The following is a 23,723-nucleotide window of genomic DNA, read 5'->3' as shown; positions in this document are numbered from 1 at the left end:
CTAAGGTAGCTGCTGTTCCTAGAATAGCCCGGCTTAACAAAAACATCCTGCGTGTCACAGGATTTGCTGAATATTTTCAGGAACGGGAATTGTGGCTAAATGAGAGTGTAGTTGAGTTTGTCAGGCAGAGGGAAGAATCATAAAAACATGCCACGATAATGAGTCATTAGCGAGCGGTCAGTTCGGTCGATGGAAAACATTAAAAAAAGCCAACATCTGAGGAAAAAGGGCAGGACACAGCAGGTTGTTAAATAGGACTCAGGACAGAAGTCTCATCCATATTTATTGGGATTAACGCAGCTTTAATACTTAATTGATTAATACTTGATTTTTCTTAATTAACAGCGTTTTATGGGGGACACAAAACCTCGAGTGCTTTATAAAGCAGAGCAGAATGACGTCAGCAAATGCAGTTTTGCAGGCCTGACACATAAGGGCATTTGTAGGTTGCTAATTAGAGCCAAATTATAATTATGACTGGATTTTTTCTTGCATTTAATCTTCACTGAGACATCAATCTTGCTTAATTTTTTTCCTCCAGATTAATTTCTTAGAGGACGGACTGACAAAACAGTCATACAAAAACACACAACTCCTTTTTATGTGTGCACAAAGCATGTCTGGCGTGTTCTTGTGTGTTGCAGGAGGCACCACGTCAAACAAAAAGGCCAAATGACTGGGAGAGGCGGAGGGATGTTTACACAGGGGGGGAAAAAGGAGCTTGGGGGGTTAATAGCGACTGAAGAGTGTCAGTGTCTGCTTGAGCCTCTCCTACCTCTGTCTGAGCCCGTGGGTGGAGAACATTTGTCTTACCGCCCCCCACCCCCCCACCCCCTTCTCATCATTGCCAAAGAAAGAGGAGATGGTCAAACAAATGACTTCACTGAGAGGGTGGAGCCACTGAAGTAGGTGGAGAACACAAACGTCAAGAGGGAATAAAGAGACAAGAGGAGATATTGGTTTTTAAACTTTTGTGTCAGCTGAACAAGGAAGTTTTACAAGAATGGGAACAATTGTATCCCAAATAAAAAAGTATATAATTATGCCCAGTCACCAGATGTTTTACAGTTGTCCTCTTACTCTAAGTCCACCCATTTCTTTTCATCTGTGCAGAGGGACCTACATAAAAATCTAATTTTATGTCTTGGAGAATTTTACATTAGCTGCACCAGCATCCGACATCACGACAGGAGGCACGACTTTTCTCTGTGGATAATCCCTGTTGCAGCAAAGCCTACAGCAGCAACACAACGCAGTGGTCTAACATAAGCCTGTACCATCACAATAAAAGACGACAACATCTGGGAAACATCTGCAGTGTCACTTTTTGGGTAACTCTGCAGGACATACAGACAATTTTTTGTATCTGTGGCTGAATTTGTTCCTCTCTGCTTTAGATTTCTGCCGGTGGATAAAAAAATCAGATCATTTCAGACCAATTATGACTATCAAATATAAAGGGCATGGGGAAAAAGGGAAAAAAACTGAGAAGACTGACACTAATGAATCGTTATTAGCTGAACTACAAATCTCTGCCTTATTAAATCATTTTCTGCTGGTCTGTCAAATTTGTCCGTACGACTCATTAAAATGTTGCCATGATAGAAAGTCTCTTCACTTACATTCAAAAGGAACTGTGAGAGTCTATGTGTGTACTAGTGGCTTACTAAATGGCTTATCTTCAGCTCCTTTAAAACTGTGCTAAGATGAGGTGTTTATACTGTGCACTTCTTACCCCCATTGCAGAAATAAAAGGTTTTTAAAGAGCGTCTTCATCTGTTCCTCAGAAAGTGATTTGGCTCAAAATGAGGTCAATTTACAACGGGTAGAAGTCAATTAATGTGGTCGAGATTTTGTCTGATTATACCTTGCTATCATTCCGACCTCTATTAGACTCAAGTTGTTTTGGCCATATGGACGGCTTCTGGACTAAGCTGCTGAAGTGATAGAAAATCTTCCTAGAGGACGAGATCAGCTGTTTGCAGCTAATTGAGAATATAATTTGCCTCAGGCAAAATCTTAAAACTTACTCAACAGAAATGTTACCAGCAGTGGGCACTTTACTGTCTCTGACTCTGTGAAGGAAGTCAGGATTTATATAAACCTTAAAACCAAGACGTAGCCAGGGATGAGGCAGGGATCATGAAAATAAGCAATGGCTTCATTCTAAAAGGTCAGTTAACTCAAATTATGTATAAAAAAAAAAAGAAAAGTTCCTTGCTAACAAAAGGTTCTTAGCACAAGGTCCACTTACTGGGACTTTTCCAAGGCTTTCAGTCACACCTCATGGACTTCTTGACTGGAATGACATTTTTATATCACTTTTAAAATCTCTTTCCTGAAACAGTTTTGCTGTTGCTCTGTGCAATCCACAAATATGACTGAGCAGTTAAAAGTCGACAATGAAGTCCACATTAACTTTTTTTTTTTCGGTGTAATTTGGGTCTTTGATATTGTTTCATGTCAAAAGCAAAATATACAGCAGCAACATTTTGTCTTTCTTTGTTTATCTCCATTTCTTTTTACAAACACATTGGAAAGCTTCATGAAGTGGGACTGTTTTATCATCTCCATAACTCATCCACCAACAGGAGCTGAAATGAGAGCTCTATAATGAGGTTTGATCAAACCTTGAAGTTCAATGAGACGTGGCGCAAGTTGGCTCGAGGCCCAATGAGGAATGACAGTGCAGACAGCTCGCTGGAGAAACACCTGGCCAGGCCTCTCCCTCCCCCCTTTGGCCTCAGCGCTGCTCGGCCACATGCCACTGGCCCAGGTGTGTTTCCACCGTGCTCAATGTCCCGTGGCAGCCATCAAACTCCACCGCTTCAGATTTGCATCAGCTAATACATATGGCACAGGTTAGTGCTTGATCTCCTGCATGGATCCAGATATGATCTGTTATGTCTGGATCCTGATGCAACAGAGTATTCCAGCCAGGTAATCAAGTGGTCAAGATTTAACCTTTGCGTCTCATAATGATATCAGACAAATGAAGGCATATGGTCAGGAGCTACTGTGTGCCTTTGCTTGTAAAAACACAGCCAAAATCACTGCACCTCATATGCTAGCACTTAGACAAATAGCTTGGCTGAATTAAACTGGCAGTCAAAACACAGCATTTCAGTTAATAACAGTTTCCTCTGGTCCTGTGAGAAACTGACAACTTGCTACATCAGCATAGTACAGAGAAAACTTGTGAGAGACAGGTCTAACGCTGTCAGAGGACCGGAACGAGTGATGAAGGATGAGGTTCGGGGGTCTGGAAGGGGTGCAAGGGTGCAAGCTCATTTGTCTTTCTGACGAGGCGCTCCTTTCCGACCAGTTTACCTTCCCTCCCAGCAGGGGAAATGAAGTTGATATACTCATCGCTGAAAGACACAACAAATCACATCTATCACTGAACATCTGAGTGGAAAAAGATTGGGTTTTAGAACCTTTCAGGACGAATATTACTCCAGACTTAAATACAAAACTACAAAAAGGATGTTACTTTGATTATCTAAAAAGATAATCAGATTTTGTTCTGAGATTGTTGTTTTTGCTGATTATTTATTGGATTTATTGGATTTGATAATATTGGATTTGGATGTGACATTAAGTGAGATTCAAATTACACTCTAACACGTGAATAGCTGTGAAATTAACTTAATTTTTTTCCATCTGCCTGTGCCGGGGCAGAGCAGCTTTCTCCAGATGCAAATCTACTCAACAGTGGAAAAAGTTAAAGCAACTCCAGCAGGATTGGAGAGCTCCAGACAGGAAAATATACTTGTAAAGACGGTAAAATACTTGAAATGCTATTTAATTGGCAGTTAAGTCACAAACTAAAGAAATAGTGCGCACTAACAGGCATAGTGCTCAGAGAAAAAGTGCTCAGCTTTGACTCCAGTTTACTGCTCAGCCTAGTTAAGGGATCTATGTGAGGATTTATGTCTTTGATGTTGCACTGTGACACTGACGTTGACTTTCAGAGGAGAAGTGCAGCATCTCCCTGGTGGGAAAATTTAGCAATGCATTTGATCCAGAGAGCAAACAGCACCATACAAGGCTAAATCTACAGTGAATCTGATCCTCGACCAGCTACTTTCATCCACAGATGTCATTACTCCCTGTTCTAGAAACACACATCTGATTCAGGAGCAGCAAACAGACTGAGAAAAGTTCTGTATAGGGACTGAATCTGATACAATTACTGTAATGTACGTTTGTCTAAGGAGTGCGTTTTGTGAAAGTGACCGTGCTGTTTTCAAGTTCAGCCTCTCATGGTTTGACCCCTCGCCACTCTCCTTCTCCCCCCATCAGCTTAATTAGACACAGCCACACACACATTAGATGGTCCCCTTTTTGCTTCTCTGAATGGCTGGCTGCAATTCAAGGCACCACAAAAAAAAAAAAAAAAAAAAAAAAAACAGCTATGCAAAACAAGTAGCTTTCAGATCCAGGGGGAACCATCAGCAAACAGCACACACATAAAAAACACTATAGTGAATGCCATTCAAATACCCTCTGGAATTGAACATGGTGTTACGTGCAGTAATCAGAACAAGCTTCTTCCCAAGTCATGCAAGGATATTTGCGGTAGAACACGTCAATCTGACTCCACGGAGGGAAGGGACAGCGAAGAAAATGGGTGTTGTTTGTACTCACATGTACATGACTGAGCATCTACGCATTCTTAAGTTCACATCTGTGTGAGAGAGAGTGTGTGTCCTCGTGTGAGACGCAGCTACTCACCTTTATTTTCTGGCTCTCTGCGATACAGTACGTCCTGATAGAAAAAAAATTTAAAAGCCAAACTCTTGGACACAACCAGAGTGACACAAACTAACTAACACACCGTCGCAGTCCCCAAACTTTTTGCTCTCTCCCGGCAGATCTGCACACTTCTCCTGCTCCCCCTCCCTCCGCTCTCTCTCTCTCTCTCTCTCTCTCTCTCTCTCTCTCACTCTCTCTCTCTCTTACTTCAGCACTTCCTGGGCTGCTGTTTATGCTCCAATCAGGCCATCCAAGAAACTACTGCTACCCCTCCGCCCCCACCTCTCTCTCAGCCAACAGCCATTGTTTGGCAGAAGCATGTCACATGTAGATGTCTGTGTGTGTGTGTGTGTGTGTTCCCTCTTGACTAAGGTTTTTTAACCTCTTGCCTCTACCCGGAGTCTGGCTCTCCTCAATCCGGAGAGGAAGAACGAGGAAGAAGAAGCAAACTACAAGCTGAAGGAGTGATGGAGGATGGGAGCGAGGCTGGTAGGCTGAAGGAAAACACATGGAGGGGGCTTCCTGCTTGAATGTTCCTGAGACAGATACACTTTTTCAGACATGAGGAAAAGGGGGGTAGAAGCATTGAGTAAGGGTTGGGGGTGTGTCTGGAACTTTCTCTCCAAATCCAACAGCTTGTTGTTACAAACCGCAATGAGGCTCAGCCCATCGTAGCCCCCAGAGAGCCCCAGAGTGCTCCCTCCAAACGAGGCGCCTTTTCCCATAGTCTGCCAAAAGTTTTCACCATGATACCTCAACCCCTTCTCCCGAAGCCCCAACCTCTAATTCAGTGCTTCACTAAGCCGGGCCAGCTCTTTCCAGGCTTTTGGGCGAAATAAAAAAGGGCGGAGGTGTGATGTGGGGAGGGGGGTTGCAGGATAGTGTGAGGTGAAAGGTGACGTGTGGGAGGAGACAGGTTTGACAGGAGAACACTGAGGCTTTTGTTGGTGTTGTTAACAGTTCCATCGTCACATGAAGGTAACACCTTGCGGGCTGTGGAAGAGTTCAGGCCAACTTGAAGAAAAGGTGTCATGTTTTCAAGGTAAAGCTTTCAGAACAAAAACCACATTTTTCTGAATTTCAGAGGTGAATTGTTGTGCTTAGCTTCGTCTTAAAGGATAATTCCAACCAATTCGCTTATGAATGAGTTCTGGAAATTTAGGATATATGCTGTTTTCACCAGCTGTGTCATGCTCCTCATGATGAGTCCTCTGTATCAGTCTATAATATTTCTTGACCCCATCTGACTGAGCAACATTCCCGCAGAGCTCTACTGAGAAAACAACCCAGTTTGCAATAAACTGGAATTATCCTTCGCTGCTGATGCTACTGCGGTGGAGAGTCCAAACTTGAAATGAACAGACTGAACCTCTCTCTCGTCTTTTCTTCCATCCACTGTGCTCTCCTCTCCTCCCCTCTAACCTTTCATTTCTCCTGCGCTGAATGCGAGTCTTTCAGTCAGTCAGTGGGAGCCACACGGGCAGACTGGGGGTGCCTGCATGCCAGGTTGAATTCAGGAAACATTCATCTTGTTGTTTAGTCTGGGCACCATGTGTTGGAGCGAGGAGGCTGCACTCCCCCCCCCCTCCCTCTCTCCTTGTGCATGCAACCACAGAAAGCCCCACACTAACAGACATGATGTGGACGTTCACGACCGCGGTTCATTGTTTAAGGGCTTGGATGCACAAAGCAACGAAACTTCAAAGCAGCAGTTGGTACAAAAAAAAAAAAAAAGCATCTAGGTGAAAAGAAAGAATGTGCTCCGTCACTCCCTCTGCGGCTCAGGTGTGCCAGCATGAAGGCTTTGTGCATCAGCATCTATTTCTCATGCTGCTTTAATCACATAATAAAGAATGAGAGAGATGTTGACTCAGAGTATAGAGTCATTTACGGCGCTGATAACAGGAGGCAGGTGCAGTGAAGCGTATAGAGTGCAGTATTTGTATGGTTGTGTGTATATGTAACCGTATGTGCACGCGCTCACAGATGCCTTTTGGACCAATGTTGCCATGTGACAGGAGAAATGCCTTGACATCACTTTCTTCCTGCATGAGCACTATAAACAGGGCCCACTTTGACTAATCCCTTACTGCTAAATCCCTCCATTGCTGAAAAGAGACCCAAACAAATGGAGAGGGGAGACAAAATAAATCAAAACATTTGGGATTTAACAGTGAGAGAGCAGGTGAGGATTACACCTGAAGCTATTCAGGTTGGCGCTTCAGCCTACGCCAGCCTGCTATTGAGGAACCAATCCTGCAGTCACTCGGTGAATGAGCAACCCGTGTGTCTTGGAGGAGACTGAACTTGACAGAGCTTGTATAATATGACTTGAGTAAAGAAGGTGAAATGACAGGCAGTTTGCTTTCAGTAGCACAAACGCCAGTAGATTCAGGGAAGAGACTCAGTCGTTTCATGATCTCAGCTGTTTTTTTTATTTTTCATTTTATTTTATAATGCCAAACACAATGCCAGGAAATTCGGTAAAGATGAGTCATATCATATGATATAAAAATTGGATGAGATGTGACGACCCCTGCTATCTAACATGACAGCTGGTGACATGACCTTTTGTCACTTTAGCCCAGCTGTTGCATTGTTGCTTGATATATTGAGATGGTGAAATGTCCGTTCTGAAATCCACATGCAAAATAACATAAGAAAGTCAGTCAAAACATAGTTATCACTATGATATCTGGGGAAATAACAATGTAAAACAATGTTCACAGCTTTACACAAGGCCCCTGTTTTTGTTCCAACACTTTATTGTAACCCCTATTTATAATTTATAAGCAGTGTAAATAATAAATATTTTATAACACACTACAATATAGCCGTTTTCACTTCAATACACAGAACCTCAGTCTTGCTGCCTCACATTAGATTTTTGTTTCCAGGGCATCTTTCTACCAAACTGATTTGGAGTGGAAAAAAAAAAAAAAAATTAAAAAAAGAGACACCAAAGGCCTTGGCTGCCATCCACCCAGATCCCACTCTAGCCCGTGGACCGAGCTGCCTTTTACATATATTTAGCCTCAAATCATCCAAAGCCCTGGTGAGCTGCTGCTCTCTATTTTAAAGCCAGTTTCATAATCTTTCACAGGGAGGCTGGAGAGTTTAGCCGATGGCAACAATGGAGCCACTGGACTGGTATGAGCTCTGAGTCAGCGTCAAACGCTCCCAAAGTACATGAAGAGAAATCTTACTGAGGCCCTGAGTAAATCACTTTACTGGTTTGCGAACTATCTGAAGATGATGACGACGCTTACGTTATGCAAATAATGCACCACTCTGTATATCACAACTGAAGAGAACATCTGATTGGGCAAAGACACCACAACTCCTGCTCATAACCTGATGTAGCAGCTTGGTGAATCTGCCTGCCGTTATGGATTTCTGGGGGGGGGAACTTCAACAGCTATTGATTAAATAAATTAATAACAGCCTGGAGTAATGAGAATGTGAAGTGAGAGGTGTGACATCAGACCAGGGTTGGAGAAGTGAAAGTGGCACTATGAGGCCAGTCTGATTGTCCTGTGGCCCGTTGCAAGACTGACAGAAAGGAACAATGAGACACAACTCACCCGGAGAACATAGTACAGAGGGTCAGAGGGGTCCGATGACTGCGTCTCTGCCTGTCTGTTGGTCTTTCTGTCTTTGAGTGATTCATACACGCATGAATAAAAGTGGCAGCATCCGTGAAGATAGGGTTAGACAGATTATGTCCACGTGAAAAACGTGAGCGTATCATTCTGTGGTGAAGGGTGGTCAGTGTTCATCAGTCTCCCAGTAAGATGGAGTCAGAAACGGAAAGCAAACAACACAACAACTGGGTCAACAAAGGCATCACAGACTAACGAAGCAGAATCTGAGCGCCAGGCTGCTACATTATGTCAGAGCCATATTTTATCTAGTAAAGGAATAAAGTAAAGAATATACAAAAGTAAAAAAAAAAAAAAAAAAAAAGCAAAGGGCTTCTCTCTCTCAGTCACTACTGTCAGGATGCCCGTGAGAAAAGCTGTGAGTTGCCACAAGAGTTGAATTACAGAGGGAACAAAGGGACACACAATGCAAAAAAGGCCCTCACATTGCACTGCATTGCACAGCTAACTGTTTTATTTTCTGCATTAATCAAAATTTTGTACAATCACAACCGACATAATATCACATAATGGGTGGAGTTTCGTGGGATTTTCTTTTCTCTGGCCGATACCCTCTGTTTATGTCTTCTATTTAATCTTTAATAATGTCTCGTGGTAGTGTGTAATGTTGTGGAAATGTTTTTAACAGCATGGAATATGATAAGAGCTTCTTAATTTGCCAATGACACAAGCAAAATTACAAATACAGTATTCATACACACGTACTCACTCACACTTGAGTCACTGAGCAATGTTTTTGTTATTTACACTGTCTCAAACGATTCTCTGTAATGTGTAGCTAGTACTACTGATCCCACTGTGAATGAACACCTCTCACTGAAAATCATGGGCATTTGCTCTGGGTATACAAGCTCTCAAAAGATTAATGTCAGTTACTCAAGCAGCAAAAATGGTGGACAGCCAAGGTAAACTGGTGACTGGTCCAACATTTACCGATCCAAACAGAATCCCATGATATTGTTCTTACTGCATGATGTTATTAGTCCCACGCTTGATATCACATCATTTCTGACTGCAGTGTAGTGACTGGCATGTCATTTTTGTCAATTATTAATTTTGCTTACTAGATCTAAAATAATATACTAGACTAGTAGGGTCAAAGTATTAATAGACAGTGTTACAAAACTGGAACGCAGACATTGTTTTTGAGCAAATTCACCTTTGTTGCGAGAACACTGAAGCCTATAATCCACACGAGTCTTACCTTTACCAGCTGAGCTCTGATTTTGTTGTGAACACAGTCGTGTCCTCTATGAACTCTGGTATTTCTGAACTTTCTTATGCTTCTAATAACAACTCCGTGTTTGCACAGTAGAGTGCTTTGTAAGACAATTTCAACTGTCAATAACCCCTAACAAGCAAAAACCCAGTCCGGATTTTGAAGTAGTTCTGGTTTATTTTCAGTGGGCTGATCCTAAACAGTGGGATGTTTCTGTAACTGCCATGTTGATCTCAAACACCAGGCGGTGCATGGCCTCGCGTGCAACTCAGCCAGTGCAGCAACTTGTTTTGGCTTCATTTGCGACATTTTGACTCTTCCTTTCCACGTAATGCATGAAGCAACTACGGGCATGATCAAGGGCGCTGCACTCTCAGTCAAGACTTCTCAGATAAATACAACTTTAATAAACAAGGGGGAGAGTCATTGCCCTCTTGTCCAGCCCTGACATCCGTTTCTGATCAGACAGTATCACAAGAGAGGAGAAAAACAAGCTTCAAGTTAAAGATAGAAAAGGGTAAACATGGAAAGAGCAGTGAGAGTGTGTGAAATGATTGACAATAACGCCGGGCCGCCAGCTGGTTGAGGCGGTGAACCTGTCAGGTCAGGCTCTTTTCCTCTCCCCCCACCTGGTCCTACATCTGTCCATCACTCTATCACTATCTGTGCCTTTCCTTCTATTATGTAACACTTTCAAATTATTGCAAAAGCAGCCCAGCAAACAATATCTGTAAATAGATGTTTTGCTGTCCCAGAAATGTGACTCCTAATCAGGTTTATAGAGTTATAAAAAGCATTTAGCTTGATTGTGTTTGGCCCATAAGTGCACTTCAGTGTCTTCTGATGAAGCACAAGAATTACTGGGCTTAATAAAATGCATTTAGAATGGCCAAGACTGAGACTAAAATATTTATCCAATGTTTTATGTAATGTCAACAGAAAAATGAACAAATATGGATTCCCCATAAGCAAAGGCTTTACAGCTAGCCACAATTCTGCATCTGCTTTTCAAACTATGTATTATGCAAAACATGTCTGGAAAGAATTTGGAGATAAAGTGGCCATAAAGATATAAGTCATTTGCCTATCGATAAAAGCACTCTTTATTGCTACTGGGGAAAATGTTTCAACAATGAATAATTGATGATTACTGGTTGCACATCACATTAACTGCCAGCTGTCGCACTGTGAACTGTGGGCCTCAATCAGCAACTTAGCATACCCTTCTTGACTTCCCATTGATATGAAAGACGCTCCCTGGCTGCCTGTCAAAGGATTTCAGGGGATCACACCACAACAAACAAATGTGTTATGAAATATGCAGCGCTGAGAAACATTTGGTCCCGATCACAATTAATATTCTGTCTGCGAGAGCATAAAGAGAGCAAGAGAGGAAGAAAGAAAAGGGAAAATGAGCTTTGACTGCTTTCTTATTACATCTTCAGCATATCTGTGGCTCCATATGGTTACAGTGTGAAGGCATCTATACATCTACAATACATCTGTGAATTCACAAAATAGGACTCACACTGCTTTTAGTATGATAATATTACCCCATGATTTCACTTCCATCTCTGTAATTTAATTATTAGAATGTTTCATGACAAAATTTCATTTTTTTTTATCAGTCTCCATTTTTAGTTAAAATCAACTTAATTGATTCTGAAGTGCATTTACAAATAAACAGGGAAGTGTCAATTAACGCTGCAATCACAGCAAGAAAAAAAAAAAGGCAATGTCGTCATCTAAGTGAAACTGTTTGTCGAGTGTTGCAAGCAAATGTAGAATCCATCATGTTTTAATTTCTCATAATGAAATAATGTGTCTTTATTAGATGTTTTCCAAAGCTTGGAGTGTTTTCTGAGTCAGCCTTTTAGTTAGTGACAGAAGAGGAAGCCAGAGACAGAAAGAGCTGCAGACAGGAGGATGCAGCTCTTCCACAGGTCAGTGGCATCACCGCAAAAACCCAGCAGCACTGCATCTGTGAAATCTCTGAAAACAACAAGCCTGCAGGGACAGACGCACATCCACGCAGTGTAACCATCACCACCCGGGGACTCAACCTGAGTCATCTGTCCTGATACTAGACACCTGTGCATGTGTTAATATATTTTTGAACCTGTGATGCTGCCAAGATGTGACACACACGCAAAACACATCACAGTGGAGTACTACAGGGTTTTTTCTTCCACGCAAAAAAATATTTCCAAAATGATCATATTTGATTCCTATCCTTGTTTCACTGCCTGTTGTGTAACACCACAGAGGATACTGCCTCTTCTCCCATACATTGTCTTTTTCTCCAGTCTCTCTGGTCATAAGAAATCAAATATTATGTAACAAGGGATGTTAGATAAGAGTTTCTGATGCCTATCACAACTCATCTACATTCTTCTACAGGGCGTCTTGCAAAGCTAGTAGCTGGGAAGGATCATGACAAATGGTTTAATTCAAGAAGACAATAGCAGCTGAGAAAAAGCTTCTACAAATAATGGATGCAAACAATTGACTTTTGCACGGCAAAACTAATCTGATTTAAAATGTATTTCAACTGTTTCTCTCAGAGCAGTATCAAAAATATAGTAATAAAGGGATTAAATCTTTTTATCCTGTCACTCGGTTGAATGGTCTATTAAATTTGCTCCTATCCAGCTTCCACTGCTCCGAAACTGATAACGTATTCACCCTTTTTGATTTAATTCTCGAGATGAATTGGAATAAGTGTGGCGGGACCGGAGATAAAAATGAAACAAAAAAAGATAAATGAATTAAAAAAATTTGAGAAATTGACTGTCACAAAATTCTTGTGCAGATCCCAGTTTTCTGTGAAGTATTAAACCTCCAGCTGTTAACATCCGTTCAGCAGAAATCCCCTCAATCTCTCCCTCCAGCTCAGGATAAAGTGCTGTGTCAGTCTCATGATAGCTTTTGCTGCCTAGCTGAAAAGCATGCATGTCTTACCAAAGACTTCATCGCATAGCCAAACCATATTATTCCCCTTTTGAAAAATCCCCAGATTTAAGAGAAGGTGGGGAGGAGTATATTTGATCCCTGATTCAGTGTTTCTAGTGTGTAATACTGAAAGAATGTACCCAAGATGCTCAGAGGCACAGGGCGGCTGTCAAACCTATCTCAGTGTTTCATATTAGGTGGGAAAGAAACTTGGCAAAAAAAAGTGAAATTTTTAGTCATAGCTTAATTGAACAAGCAGTGCTAGCGGGGATCAAATGAATAAATGACAAATCAAACACTTTCACAAAACCACATGAGAGGCATAAACCTCCACGATGAGTCAAACTCCAGAGTGGGCATAATGAATCAAGTTCAGCCTGGAGTCCTGTTAACTGTACAGCTGGGGGCGCTACATGCCAGGAGCTATTGAACGCTGAGCTCTCCAGGATGGAGTGGAAGAGGCTCACTTCACTTGCACGGATGTCAGAGACTGAAGTGTTTTGAGGTGTAATTATGTGAAGTGGTAGGAAATCTGCTCACTATCAAAAGCTAAAGATGAGAGATTCCATATGCGGCCCGGGAAGTCTGTTTCATTTCTAGTTGCAATAAGTACAAAGGGCAGTGCAGCAGGAATAAATCTTACTCTCTTTTTTTGTAGTAAACAGCACATACGCTCTATGTTTTATAGCTCTGCTCTTCCAAATACTACACAGATATGTCCCCCTAAAGAACAGGCCCCCCCCTGAATATTTGAAATCTTGCTTACATAGACTGTCAGTGAAGAAACTGGGATGTAAACATACAATTAGTTGTTGAGTTAGAGGCAAAATCGAGGTTGAATGGCAAAGTCAGCGAAATAATTGAGGATAAAATGATGGTGTCTATGTTGTGAATTTGCCTTCTTTGTTCTCTTACTTTGACAGAAGACACACAACCAGGAATTTATAATTCAGTGCACAGAGGTCACTGTGATCTTAATGGCTTCAGAGCAGGGAGAGGGTGTTCTCTGTATCTGACAGTCATTGTGTTAACCATGACAGGCTGACCCCCCGCTGAGCACATGACAGTTACCGCACAACATCTGCCTGCTGTGCCTGCAAACAAGGTACATTTAAAATTGGCTCAATTATTTTTGGTTAACACACACACACACACACACACACACACACACACACACACACACACACACACACACACACCAACTGTTTGGATCTGATATAATTTCAGGTAATATTTCTCTTATCAGCACTGCAGCCTTTAAGAACAAGCTCTCTGTGAACTTTGCTGCTTAGCTGTCGATTTATAGCATCATGATGTATCCCCCAACTCTCTATCTTTTCTAATTAATTTATAATGAATGTGATTACTTTGGGGGTGAGATAAGTGTACATCAGGTCTCACTGCAAACAAATGGTTTATCAAACCCAGCTGTTCTGTAGCACCCGAATATTACACTGGCGATCAAAAGTCTTTTTGCAAGTTATGAACAATCTCCTCATTACACAGGCTATTGAACGCCTGAAGCTGCACAGTTCATAGACATGTAGGGACTCCACCAAAAAGAAAAAACCTCTCTCAACTCCTGGTATCCGTTTCTAAAAGCAAAAACCGCACACAAGCGACTGAGTCTGTGGAGAAACGGGAACAGTTTGCCTTTGCAAATAAACACAGTCTCGATTTTTTGGTGAGCAAACACTGACAGAGCTGACATACTTCTCAACAAGAGGGGAATGCCTGAGTTATCAGTTTTATATTTAGACAGACGCTGAATGAGGAGGGGGCTTCTTTCCCTCACAGCAACTGTTGCTTTCACAGACACAATTTATGTGCCTCATCTTGCAAACCTGAAGCAGCCCCCTTTTCCAAAAGGAGATGCGCGCACAGTGCTACTTGAGTTATTATTTATTATCCACGCATCGCAACAAATATAGTAACCATAATGTAGGACGGGTTCCTGTGAAACACATCCAGAAAGAGGGGGTCGATAAAATCTTCATGACAACCACACAGGTAACCATAACTGCAGGGAAACACACTTTTTTTCATCTCACATTCCACATCTACCTTTATTAAATACACGTTGATACATGCACCTGTCTGAAGTGCATATTGTGCTCTCAGCACTGCAATTTCAAGTCAACACACACACACACACACAGATGAACCATGACCGAGAAATGCCAGTGATGCAGCCAAGAGAAAAGGAAGAAAGAAAGAAAGAAAGAAAGAAAGAAAATCTGAAAACCACAAAGGCAAAGTTTGAATCAGCTATATCTGGGATTTTTTTCTTTTCTTCCTGCAACTTTTTAAATTTCTCTTCATCTGTCTCCCGCTCTGTCTCTCACAGGACGGAAAGAGGGAGCGAGGAAAAGAGGCCTATACATCAGTGAGATTTAATGCTGTCTCATCCTGCTCAGCACTCGTATCACATGGTGTACATCATCAATAATCTTTACGAGCCAGTGCCTTGGCTAAAACACAAGGGTAATGTGTTGTTCCTATTGGTAGCACAAATTCCCATCCCAGGCATCTTGGGACTTCTTTTCAGTCTTTATTTTCTGCATGTAACCGCATCACGACATTAAAGGGAAAAAAAAGAAGCCAGTGAGAATATAATACAGCTCTCTGGCTGAAAAGTGATATTCAAACACAGGATGTTGGCTCACAGACAGCGATTAATCTACACGTGGTACTGGAAGAAATGAAAGTTTCCTTTAATCCTGGTCGTTTGCCGAGCTGTGTGACTGTCACACCAGATACTGTACGTTCACAGTCTGTTGTCACTTCAGCTGCTGCAAACTGGGACAGACAAGGGCACTTTTGAGGCACTCAAAGCTGCTGTTGTAGTAAAGCAGCACAGGATACGACAGGGTAAAGTCAAGAGGAAAATCCAAAATGACCACAGTGCTTCAGATATGCATAATGCTTCTATTTTTGAATTTATAACTAGCATTTACTGAGCAGAAAGTGAAGATATGTTCCAGTGTGGATATGGCATTCTGTCAGCTTGACTTGTCCATTTCCCTTTACAAAGTTCAGAGGTCAACCAAGCAGTAAATACACTAAGCGCCCTTTCTGACAGATGACTGTTGTCATTTTGCTACCAGTTCCTTTTCCTGACCGACTACCACAACTATGCTTTCAAGAAGTGTCCTTAAAAGCTCAATTTTGTGCCCTGCTGGGGATTTCAAACTGTGCTTCTGCTGAGCATCTCTGAAGTTCTGATTTGGGAAGTGACCTTCGAAAAAAGGGCATTTCAGTGAAGAAAAAGTATTCTCTGTTCTTTCCAAAGACTCCACAATGTACACAATGACAGCTAAAGAAACATGCTAAACAACTGAAGACACGATGTGGTTTAACTCGAATATCTGGACACAGGGTGATTCATTTGTCTCTTGAGTGTTATCTTAGATATGATTTACTTGAGGACATCTAGCAACAAAGTGTCAGCTAAAGGTCAGAAAGTCCTCAACCTTTATAACCCCGGATTTCAGAGCATCTCTTTCATGCCTGTCATGGCTTGAGGCAATGAAAAAAACTCCCTCAGTCTCTAAGAGTAGTGATAACACAAGGAAGGAAAATCCCTCAGATGGTGTGACAAACGGTTTGGTTCTGGTTAAAGCCAGAAACACAAACAAACTCAAGAGCTCCTAGAAAGCAGTGACACTGTGGTCATTTCAGTCATGTGCAAAATATACAGTGATGATAGTAATATTACAGTATAACCCGCAGTTTGTGTTTATCTACACTGCATTCACCCCTGTCTTCCTGCCACATCACATGTCCCAGTCATCTGACTGAGTGTACAGTGGGAGGAAGCTTCATCACGGTGGATTATGTGGTCACTCAGCAGTACTGACACCATTACTCAGATACTGCGATGTTTTTGTCTCTTGTGTTACATGTTTGTTTGACATTTTGGGAAATATACGTCTTTGCTTTTTGTCTGCCAAGAGTTATATGAAAAGATCAATATCACACTCATGTCTGTGCACGAAGTATGGAGCTGGAGCCAGGAGGCCATTAGCTTAGCTTAGCATAAAGCCTTGAAGCAGGGAAAAAAATGTTCAAAAATATATCTACATTGCACGCTGTATCTTGTAATTTACAAACCAAAATGAAAAAAATTGTTTCATGGTGGGTTAACGTGTCGTAACTATTTTGACAAGACTCCAGGAAGTCACTGCTGCTCTTTCAGGAGAAAGTTGCAGCACAAATCTCCACTTAAACCACAGCTTGTTTTTGAGTATCAGCACACATTAAACACTAAGATACCAGGTGTTACTCACCTTTACAGTGCTGGCAGGCACATTTTTGAGCACTGGTGAGAACCAGGCCAGCTGTTTCTCCCTGCTCCCAGTCTTTCTGCTAACCTAAGCTAACTGTTTCCTGGTTTTAGTTCTGTAAGGTGAAATAACTACAGCACATAACTACAGGTAAAACCATAACTTGTTCTTATATTCTGTTGGTTTCCATTTGCATTGTGTTCATTTGTGTATGAATTAAGCAAATAAGACACAACATGAGCTTCTCCACTTGTTTCCAGTCTGACGCTAATTGACTCCTGGCTTCAGCTAAATACTCAGCGCAGAGACATGAGATAGGTATTGATCTTCTTGTTTAACTCCAGGCAAGAAAGCAAACTGGAAAACCGTCAAACTATTCCTTTAATTACAACTTAACCTTGAACTCAATTCTGGTACAACATCCCTCCTAATCTGTGTGCTACATGGACACAAAATTATTTTAATGACCTCAACCAAATATTCTTCTTGCAGGCGATCACAGATGGGAACCGAAAAATAATGTATTATTAATAAAGGATATTAATGAAGATCCAGTCCCCTGAAACAACATGTCGACGTGAAAAAAATAAAAGCAGCAAGAGATTCAATTTGAATCGTCTGAACTACGGAGATAAAATTTTGTGAATATTTTGCAGTTTGTACATACAGCAATTTGTGTGCACATTCATAGACAGACAGGCACGCGCGCACACACACACACACACACACACACATTCACATACACCACGTCATGTTTGCCTGAGGGGCAAAAGTGTGTAAGAGGGAGGGCAGGAGACATATTGATTTCTCTGTTGACTCTTTGAGAGGAAACCCTGAGGGAGGCCTTGCATCCGCTTGCACCCCTCAGTTGGGTAAATTAACCACATTTAAGCTTTGGGCTAGAACACACACACGCATTATATTAAATTGAAAAAACAATCTGGTAGTGAGATGTCTGGTTTGAAGGAATTTCATGCCACATTTGCAGTATTAGCTTTGAAGACTCTGCTGAGTAACCGAGCCAAACTAACAGACCACAGTGGTAGGTAAATATGGAAAAGATGTAGACATGACATTAGTGTGAATTCAACAGGTGAAAACCCTGAGACTTGAAGTCTGGATGGGCATGAAAGAGATTAAGGCTTTTATTTTATCTTTAATTTGACATGCACAGTTCTCTTTGAGAAATGCACAGCACCAGGAATCAGGAAGAGGCAACACTGCCCCAAGCTACACCCCAAAAGAAAAACAAACACCAGACCCAAACAGGGGATTTACAATACACACTCATGAGTAGTCACATAACCAAAGCTCATTCTTCTTGCTCAGTGGCCTGATTATTGTCTGTTTCTGTTCGAGGGATGAGTCACATCCACTCATTTTGTGAACACAGACCCCTGATCCATGAACACACCATTAACTCACCTACTCTCATGCTTCTAATGACTCACTGGACTTCTCTCCAGTCAGCGGGTACTTATTGACAAGCCAAGGACAAAGGTGAGTTGTCTCCCACAGCTGAGAAAACATCAAGGCATTGTCACTTCCTTCCTTGTTGCATTTGGAATTAAAATTCTTTCTAAACTTTTTTAAAGTCTCCTAATTGACTTCAGTCAATAGAGGAACAAATCATTACTTAACAGAAACAAATATCTGAGTGGGTAAGAGGAACTGAAATAAACAGAAAACAAATGCTGTCCCTTTACTTACATTCAGAGACAGGTTTCTTTTTTTTTTGCTGCTATGGAGATAGTTTGGTGGAGGATTTAATAAGCTTTCTCAATCATATGCAAAGGGACAAGGACAGCATGGCAAAATGGTTGGTAAATCATATGAATCCATACTGTGAAATTTTGTGATTGCTCGATTCAAAGTGAAAGTGGGGGGTTTAGCTTAAAATCAACCCCCTACTTACAGACTTCAATTTGTCAGCTCAATTACAAAAAAAGGGGACATCTGGATTGTGCAAAGGTAACTAGATCTCACTCTCTGAAATTCCCTTTTGGCAGAATAGAAAGCAGTTTCATGACACTACGCAGTTTCTCAGAAACTTGTTAACAAGCCAATTCTGAAACAGATATGTGCATAAAAAGGTCATTAAAACGGATTTCTGATGAATTTGAACTACATATCCATTTTAGTGCGCCAATTGATGTGGAGGGAGAGCATTTTGTAATCTTAATAACACTTGCAGCCTGCCTGATAGTTGTCAAAGAAGAAAAACCCAGAGAGACAACTGGGGGTTTAAAGAGTCACGAGAGGCTGCAATTAATGTAATCCCCACTCTTGGCTTCGATGTCAAAGAAAGCGGTGATCACATCCCAATCCTCAAACTCATTCCCATCACACTAAGCCATTTTTTCCACTTTTTTCCATAAGGAAGTAAAGAAGTGTCTGTCATAGATGCAAACCATTCATAGATTATTAACAGTCCTGAACAGTGAGCATGTAGAAGCATGTAACTCTTGGTTGCTTCACGTCCATCCGCTGTTAACACTGTTGTCTACTGGCAGAAGTACACATCTACATTAAAATACTTGGGTCAAAACTGAAACTCTTGAAAATCCTTGAAAACAAGCTGAGGCGACTCTGCTCATACTGTTGTGGTGACAAATCTCGCAAAACCATATCAGGCAAGAAACAACAAAACAGACGCGCTGAGTCTGGATGAGTAAAGAAAATTCAGACAAGATTATGAAACCCTGCCCCTCTCAGACCATGTTGTTCTCTGTTCCCTCTATTGACTCACCTTCTCAATCACCAGTAGGTGAGGTCATCCAAAAATCTGAGCGGTGACTTTATCTCAAGAGCATCTCGAGAACCAATCCTTGCCTGATGGAGCACGGGATCAAAGGACCCATACGGTCATAGAGGAGGTGAAATACTTTTAAGTTGATCTAGACGCACAGACAGAAAAGCGTCTGGGAGGTTTGGAGATAGCAAAGATTGATAGGAGAACAAGAGAGAGGTTAAGTCATTATCAGCCAAAGTCTTTCCAGACCTTAACCTTTCCAGATGTTGTCTTCTACTGGGTAGCTTTGCCCAGTTAGTGTTGATAGTCTTTTTTTAGAGAGGAAATAACATATTCGACAAGTAATAAAATACGCAACTCCTCAATTCACTACCCTGGACATCCTCATACTCTCCACATCCACGAAGCAATGTAAATAAAGAACTGGTTTTCAGGGTTTGGTGTGGAAAAACGTGAATGGCCTGCACAGAGCCCTGACCCCATTTCCATCCAACAACTTCAGAAAGAATTTTGCGAGACAGGTCTTATCACCCAACATCACTAATGCTCTTGTGGCTGAATGGATGCAAATGGCTGCAGTCACATTCCAGCCCTCTCAGAGGGATGGATATTTGTTATATGCTTTTGCAATGGTGTAATGTTTGGGTGTCTGCATCCTCTTGGTCGTGTAGCGTACTGTAGATAATAATAAACAAATCATATATGTAGCTGTACATCCAGGATGAGAGATGACCAGAAGAAGAAGCCAAAGTGTTGTTGAACAGTGGTTTGATGCAATGCCATGCAGTATCAGAAGAAAGCTGAATGTGAACCTGCACTTGAGACTCTTTTTATACCCTCTGTGGACAGAAAATGTCAAATGGATTTCACTTTCGGTGGAAGCCGCCACTTTAAGACTGAAATTGGGCCCTTTGGCGAGCAGCAGTCAGCTCTGAAGCTTTCACACAGTGGAAATGTCACCTGTCATGCACACTTATTGTCTGCCAGCGCTGTGTGCATCAGCTCTGTCTGACCCTGTGGGCCTGTGCTGTAGCTGCCGTCATGCCCTGTAACTGGCATTAGCTTGGGAGATGGAGACCTAGCACGGTCTGAACCCCCCACTTTAACTAGCCTTGTTTCAATACAAGCCATAAGTGGATGAGGAATATGATGAGTTGCCCATTAGCCTGCAGTGAAACAGTATTTAATTGTGCTGGCCTATTTAAAATCCAAATACTTAAACAGCACATGACTTCATAAAGCCAACAAGCAGATCCCCAAAGAGACCTTGCATGGCATGTAAATATAAGTGTTGTATATCAAAGGGCTGTGGAATCAGTCGACTGTATGGCAAGTTTCTGGAGACTGGACTATTGAAGCACTGCCTGTTCAGTGTGGAACTTCAAAGTTACTGTCCATAACAAGAAATGCACAGAGTTCTTGCTGTCTACAAAGACAGACTTACACTTGAAAAAGCACACTAGGACAGAAGCAAAATGCAGGGAATATACACACAGTTCATTTATTCTTTTTGATGGTCTTTTGTGAGTTTGCGCATATGGGTGTGTGGGAGGCAGTGGCATCTTTCAATAACCGAATCAACTGCTGTCAAAACACAACAGGGGAAAAAAGGAATGGAGAGGAGAAAGACGCAGAGAGAAACAAAAGTTGAGTGGGGTGTTAGAGAGGAGAAAGACAAAGACACACAAGAAGGTGAGCAAAAAGAAGGAGATGAGCGAGGGAGGACATGAGAATTGTGAGAGAGGAGATTTAAATACAGACTATAAAAAGAGCGGTTTGTCACATTCCATGTCCTCAAACAAAGATTTATGTTTCATTACATTTTGTAGGTCCAAATTCTATCAGCGTTGTTTCAACCAGCACTCAGGACTGAATGACCTGAAGGGAAACTGACCCTAGTCCTTGAGAAGTGAATCATCTCTGCAGAAAGACCATTTATTTGTGTAAAGAACAGACTGGAAGCTGCACAGACAAGAACATCTGGTTTCCAGTACAAACTTGCCCCCTTATAACCCATAACCTGTCTTTACTGCAGGGAGGGATTCAGGCACAGACACAGCTCGAGAACCTGTTGATTTCCCAGCATGCCCCGCTCACATTCCTGACCTCCTTCTGTCACTCTCTCACTTGACTTGCCCCTGTTGTCTATATCTATGTCACCCCCACATTTAACCCCACACTTACACTGCTGTCTTTGAGAGCAAGCTGAACAGTCAAGAGTGACTCAAGAGTGACTGACAGGAAACATTTCAACGGATGGGAGAAAAATCACCGGTCTGTCAATCAGACTCTAAACAGCCACTATTAATATATACACAGAGAACACAAATACAAATTCATCCTCTTGCACAATTTTGCTTAAGTTGCCTTTGAGAGTGTGAGATGACTGTGACCTGAAAAAACCATGAAAGCCGGCCCCCTGCAGAGCTGGGAATCTAGTGAGAAAGCCAAAAGGGAATGATAAGACCACTTTCCTCAACCTCCTGGCCCCCATTTCTTAATCTGCACCCCACAGAGACCGAGGCAGCAGGATAGTGACAGAGATCCGATGACCAGCTATTCAATTCTCCTCCACCAAGACCATGTTCAGACAGACAATAGTGCAGCGTCAGAAGAAGCTCAACACGTGTAAATATGGGATCATCCAGCAAAATAAGCAGCCAAAAAGTTGATTATAGCACAACAAATAGCAGTGTCATCAGAATGTTCATGTCATTCTCATGATTGTCAAGATAAAGGTTAAAAAACATGTTTCTGCAAAAAAATGTCATGAATTGTAAAATCATCAAAGTATTTTGCATAGAAAAAGGATATGTTACTTAAACTGGACTTCCTGGTTCCGATTTTTTTTTCTCACTGGGACCTGTAGCAACATGTCCCCGACATGAAGACCCTTGCACAGGGCTATATTTGGGCCTTTTAATGGTAAATGCTTGAACATTCCATCCTTTGCCACAGGGAAGGAAAGAGATCCCAGCTAGGAGGAGATGATCCTTTCAGTACACAACACAATGACCTAGCATTACAGGGGAACCCACAACAGGCAGGAAAAGTCGAATCCCATTTCTACTAAACTGACCAACGACTAGAAGCAAAAAAACATTCAAAGCGATTTGGACAAAGATGATTAGCAGGGGAGCAAACCATATCATACTTTCCAGTTTAAGAATTTGATTAACAACAGGGGAGTGACCATAATGACTGAGAGCACATCAGTACTTACACATCCAAACTAATCCATTTATGCACCTTAATATGATACGACACATATGGCAGTTAGAGTTTCTCACGTGCACAGATCACACAGAGACAAGCGGATGTTCAGTTTACGAAGTTTGGCTCTTTACTTACTGTGGACAGAGCCTTGCTGCTGGGTTGAGGCTTTAGGTGGGCTGATCCTGCTCTTGGGAGGGACCATCTCCATATTTTGGCCCTTCTCACCTGGACTTTGGCTGGGGGCCTGAGTCTCAGTCTGGGTCTCGCTCTGTGCTCTGTCCTGTGGCACGGCAGCTGTTAAAGACTTCTGTCTGTTCAGGATACCATCGCTACCTGCCCTCATCAGCTTCTCCCCCACGCTCAGCACCCGGGCACGACCGGCCGCAGTGGCTGTGCCAGGGCATTCCTTCCTGGGGGAGGGCAGCTTGGATCCGGCCCCTGCTGAGGGGGGCCGGGCCAGCCTGGAGGCTTTGGACATCCTGCAGGTCAGTGGATCAGTAAAGCTCCTCAGTCTTTCTCAGCCAGTGTGACTGCTGCTGCGTCCTGTGGGTAATCCAGGGTTTCTCAACTCTGTGAATGTGACTCGGTGACTCTCCAGCTCCAGCGTGTTGTGACTGGTGCAGGTAGGCTGAGAGGGCCAGAGGGAGGGAGGGCACTTTTGGGAAGCCGGGTGGGAGGTGAGCTAAGGGTGCGGGGGTGATGGGGTGGGGGGTGGGAGGGGGTCAATAGCTCCTTGGAAGGTGTTCTCCTCTCCTGGCGTGGCCTCCTGGGCTCATTCTCCAAAGCAAACAGTGGATGTGTGTAAGTGAGTGAGTGTGTGTGTGTGTGTGTGTGTGTGTGTGCTGGTGTATGTGTAGATAAACCTGTGGAGTGGCAGG

The 23,723-nt window shown here is 42.3% G+C and overlaps 1 protein-coding gene across 16 annotated transcripts in view; it reads right to left on the bottom strand.

Moving 5' to 3' along the window:
* LOC139625240 (sickle tail protein homolog) overlaps window positions 1–23,426 on the bottom strand; it is an 83,312-nt gene extending 59,886 nt beyond the window's left edge. For 4 of the 16 annotated variants that reach the window (XM_071485032.1, XM_071485040.1, XM_071485039.1 and 1 more), the window contains exon 1: window positions 22,981–23,423. In XM_071485032.1, coding sequence (XP_071341133.1) covers window positions 22,981–23,323 — 343 coding nt within the window. In that variant the 5' untranslated portion in view covers window positions 23,324–23,423. Of the gene's footprint in view, window positions 1–4,737; window positions 4,897–22,980 lie in introns of those variants that run through there. The other 12 variants (XM_071485049.1, XM_071485050.1, XM_071485051.1 and 9 more) reach the window with 8 other exon arrangements.
* Window positions 23,427–23,723: the final 297 nt, after the last annotated feature.

The sequence above is a fragment of the Trachinotus anak genome, unplaced genomic scaffold (genome assembly GCF_046630095.1).
Source record: "Trachinotus anak isolate AG129_WGS33_773 ecotype Australia unplaced genomic scaffold, CSIRO_AGI_Tana_v1 ptg000009l, whole genome shotgun sequence".
In the NCBI taxonomy this organism is placed as follows: Eukaryota; Metazoa; Chordata; class Actinopteri; order Carangiformes; family Carangidae; genus Trachinotus; species Trachinotus anak.
This window is presented reverse-complemented; position numbering and strand designations above follow the sequence as displayed.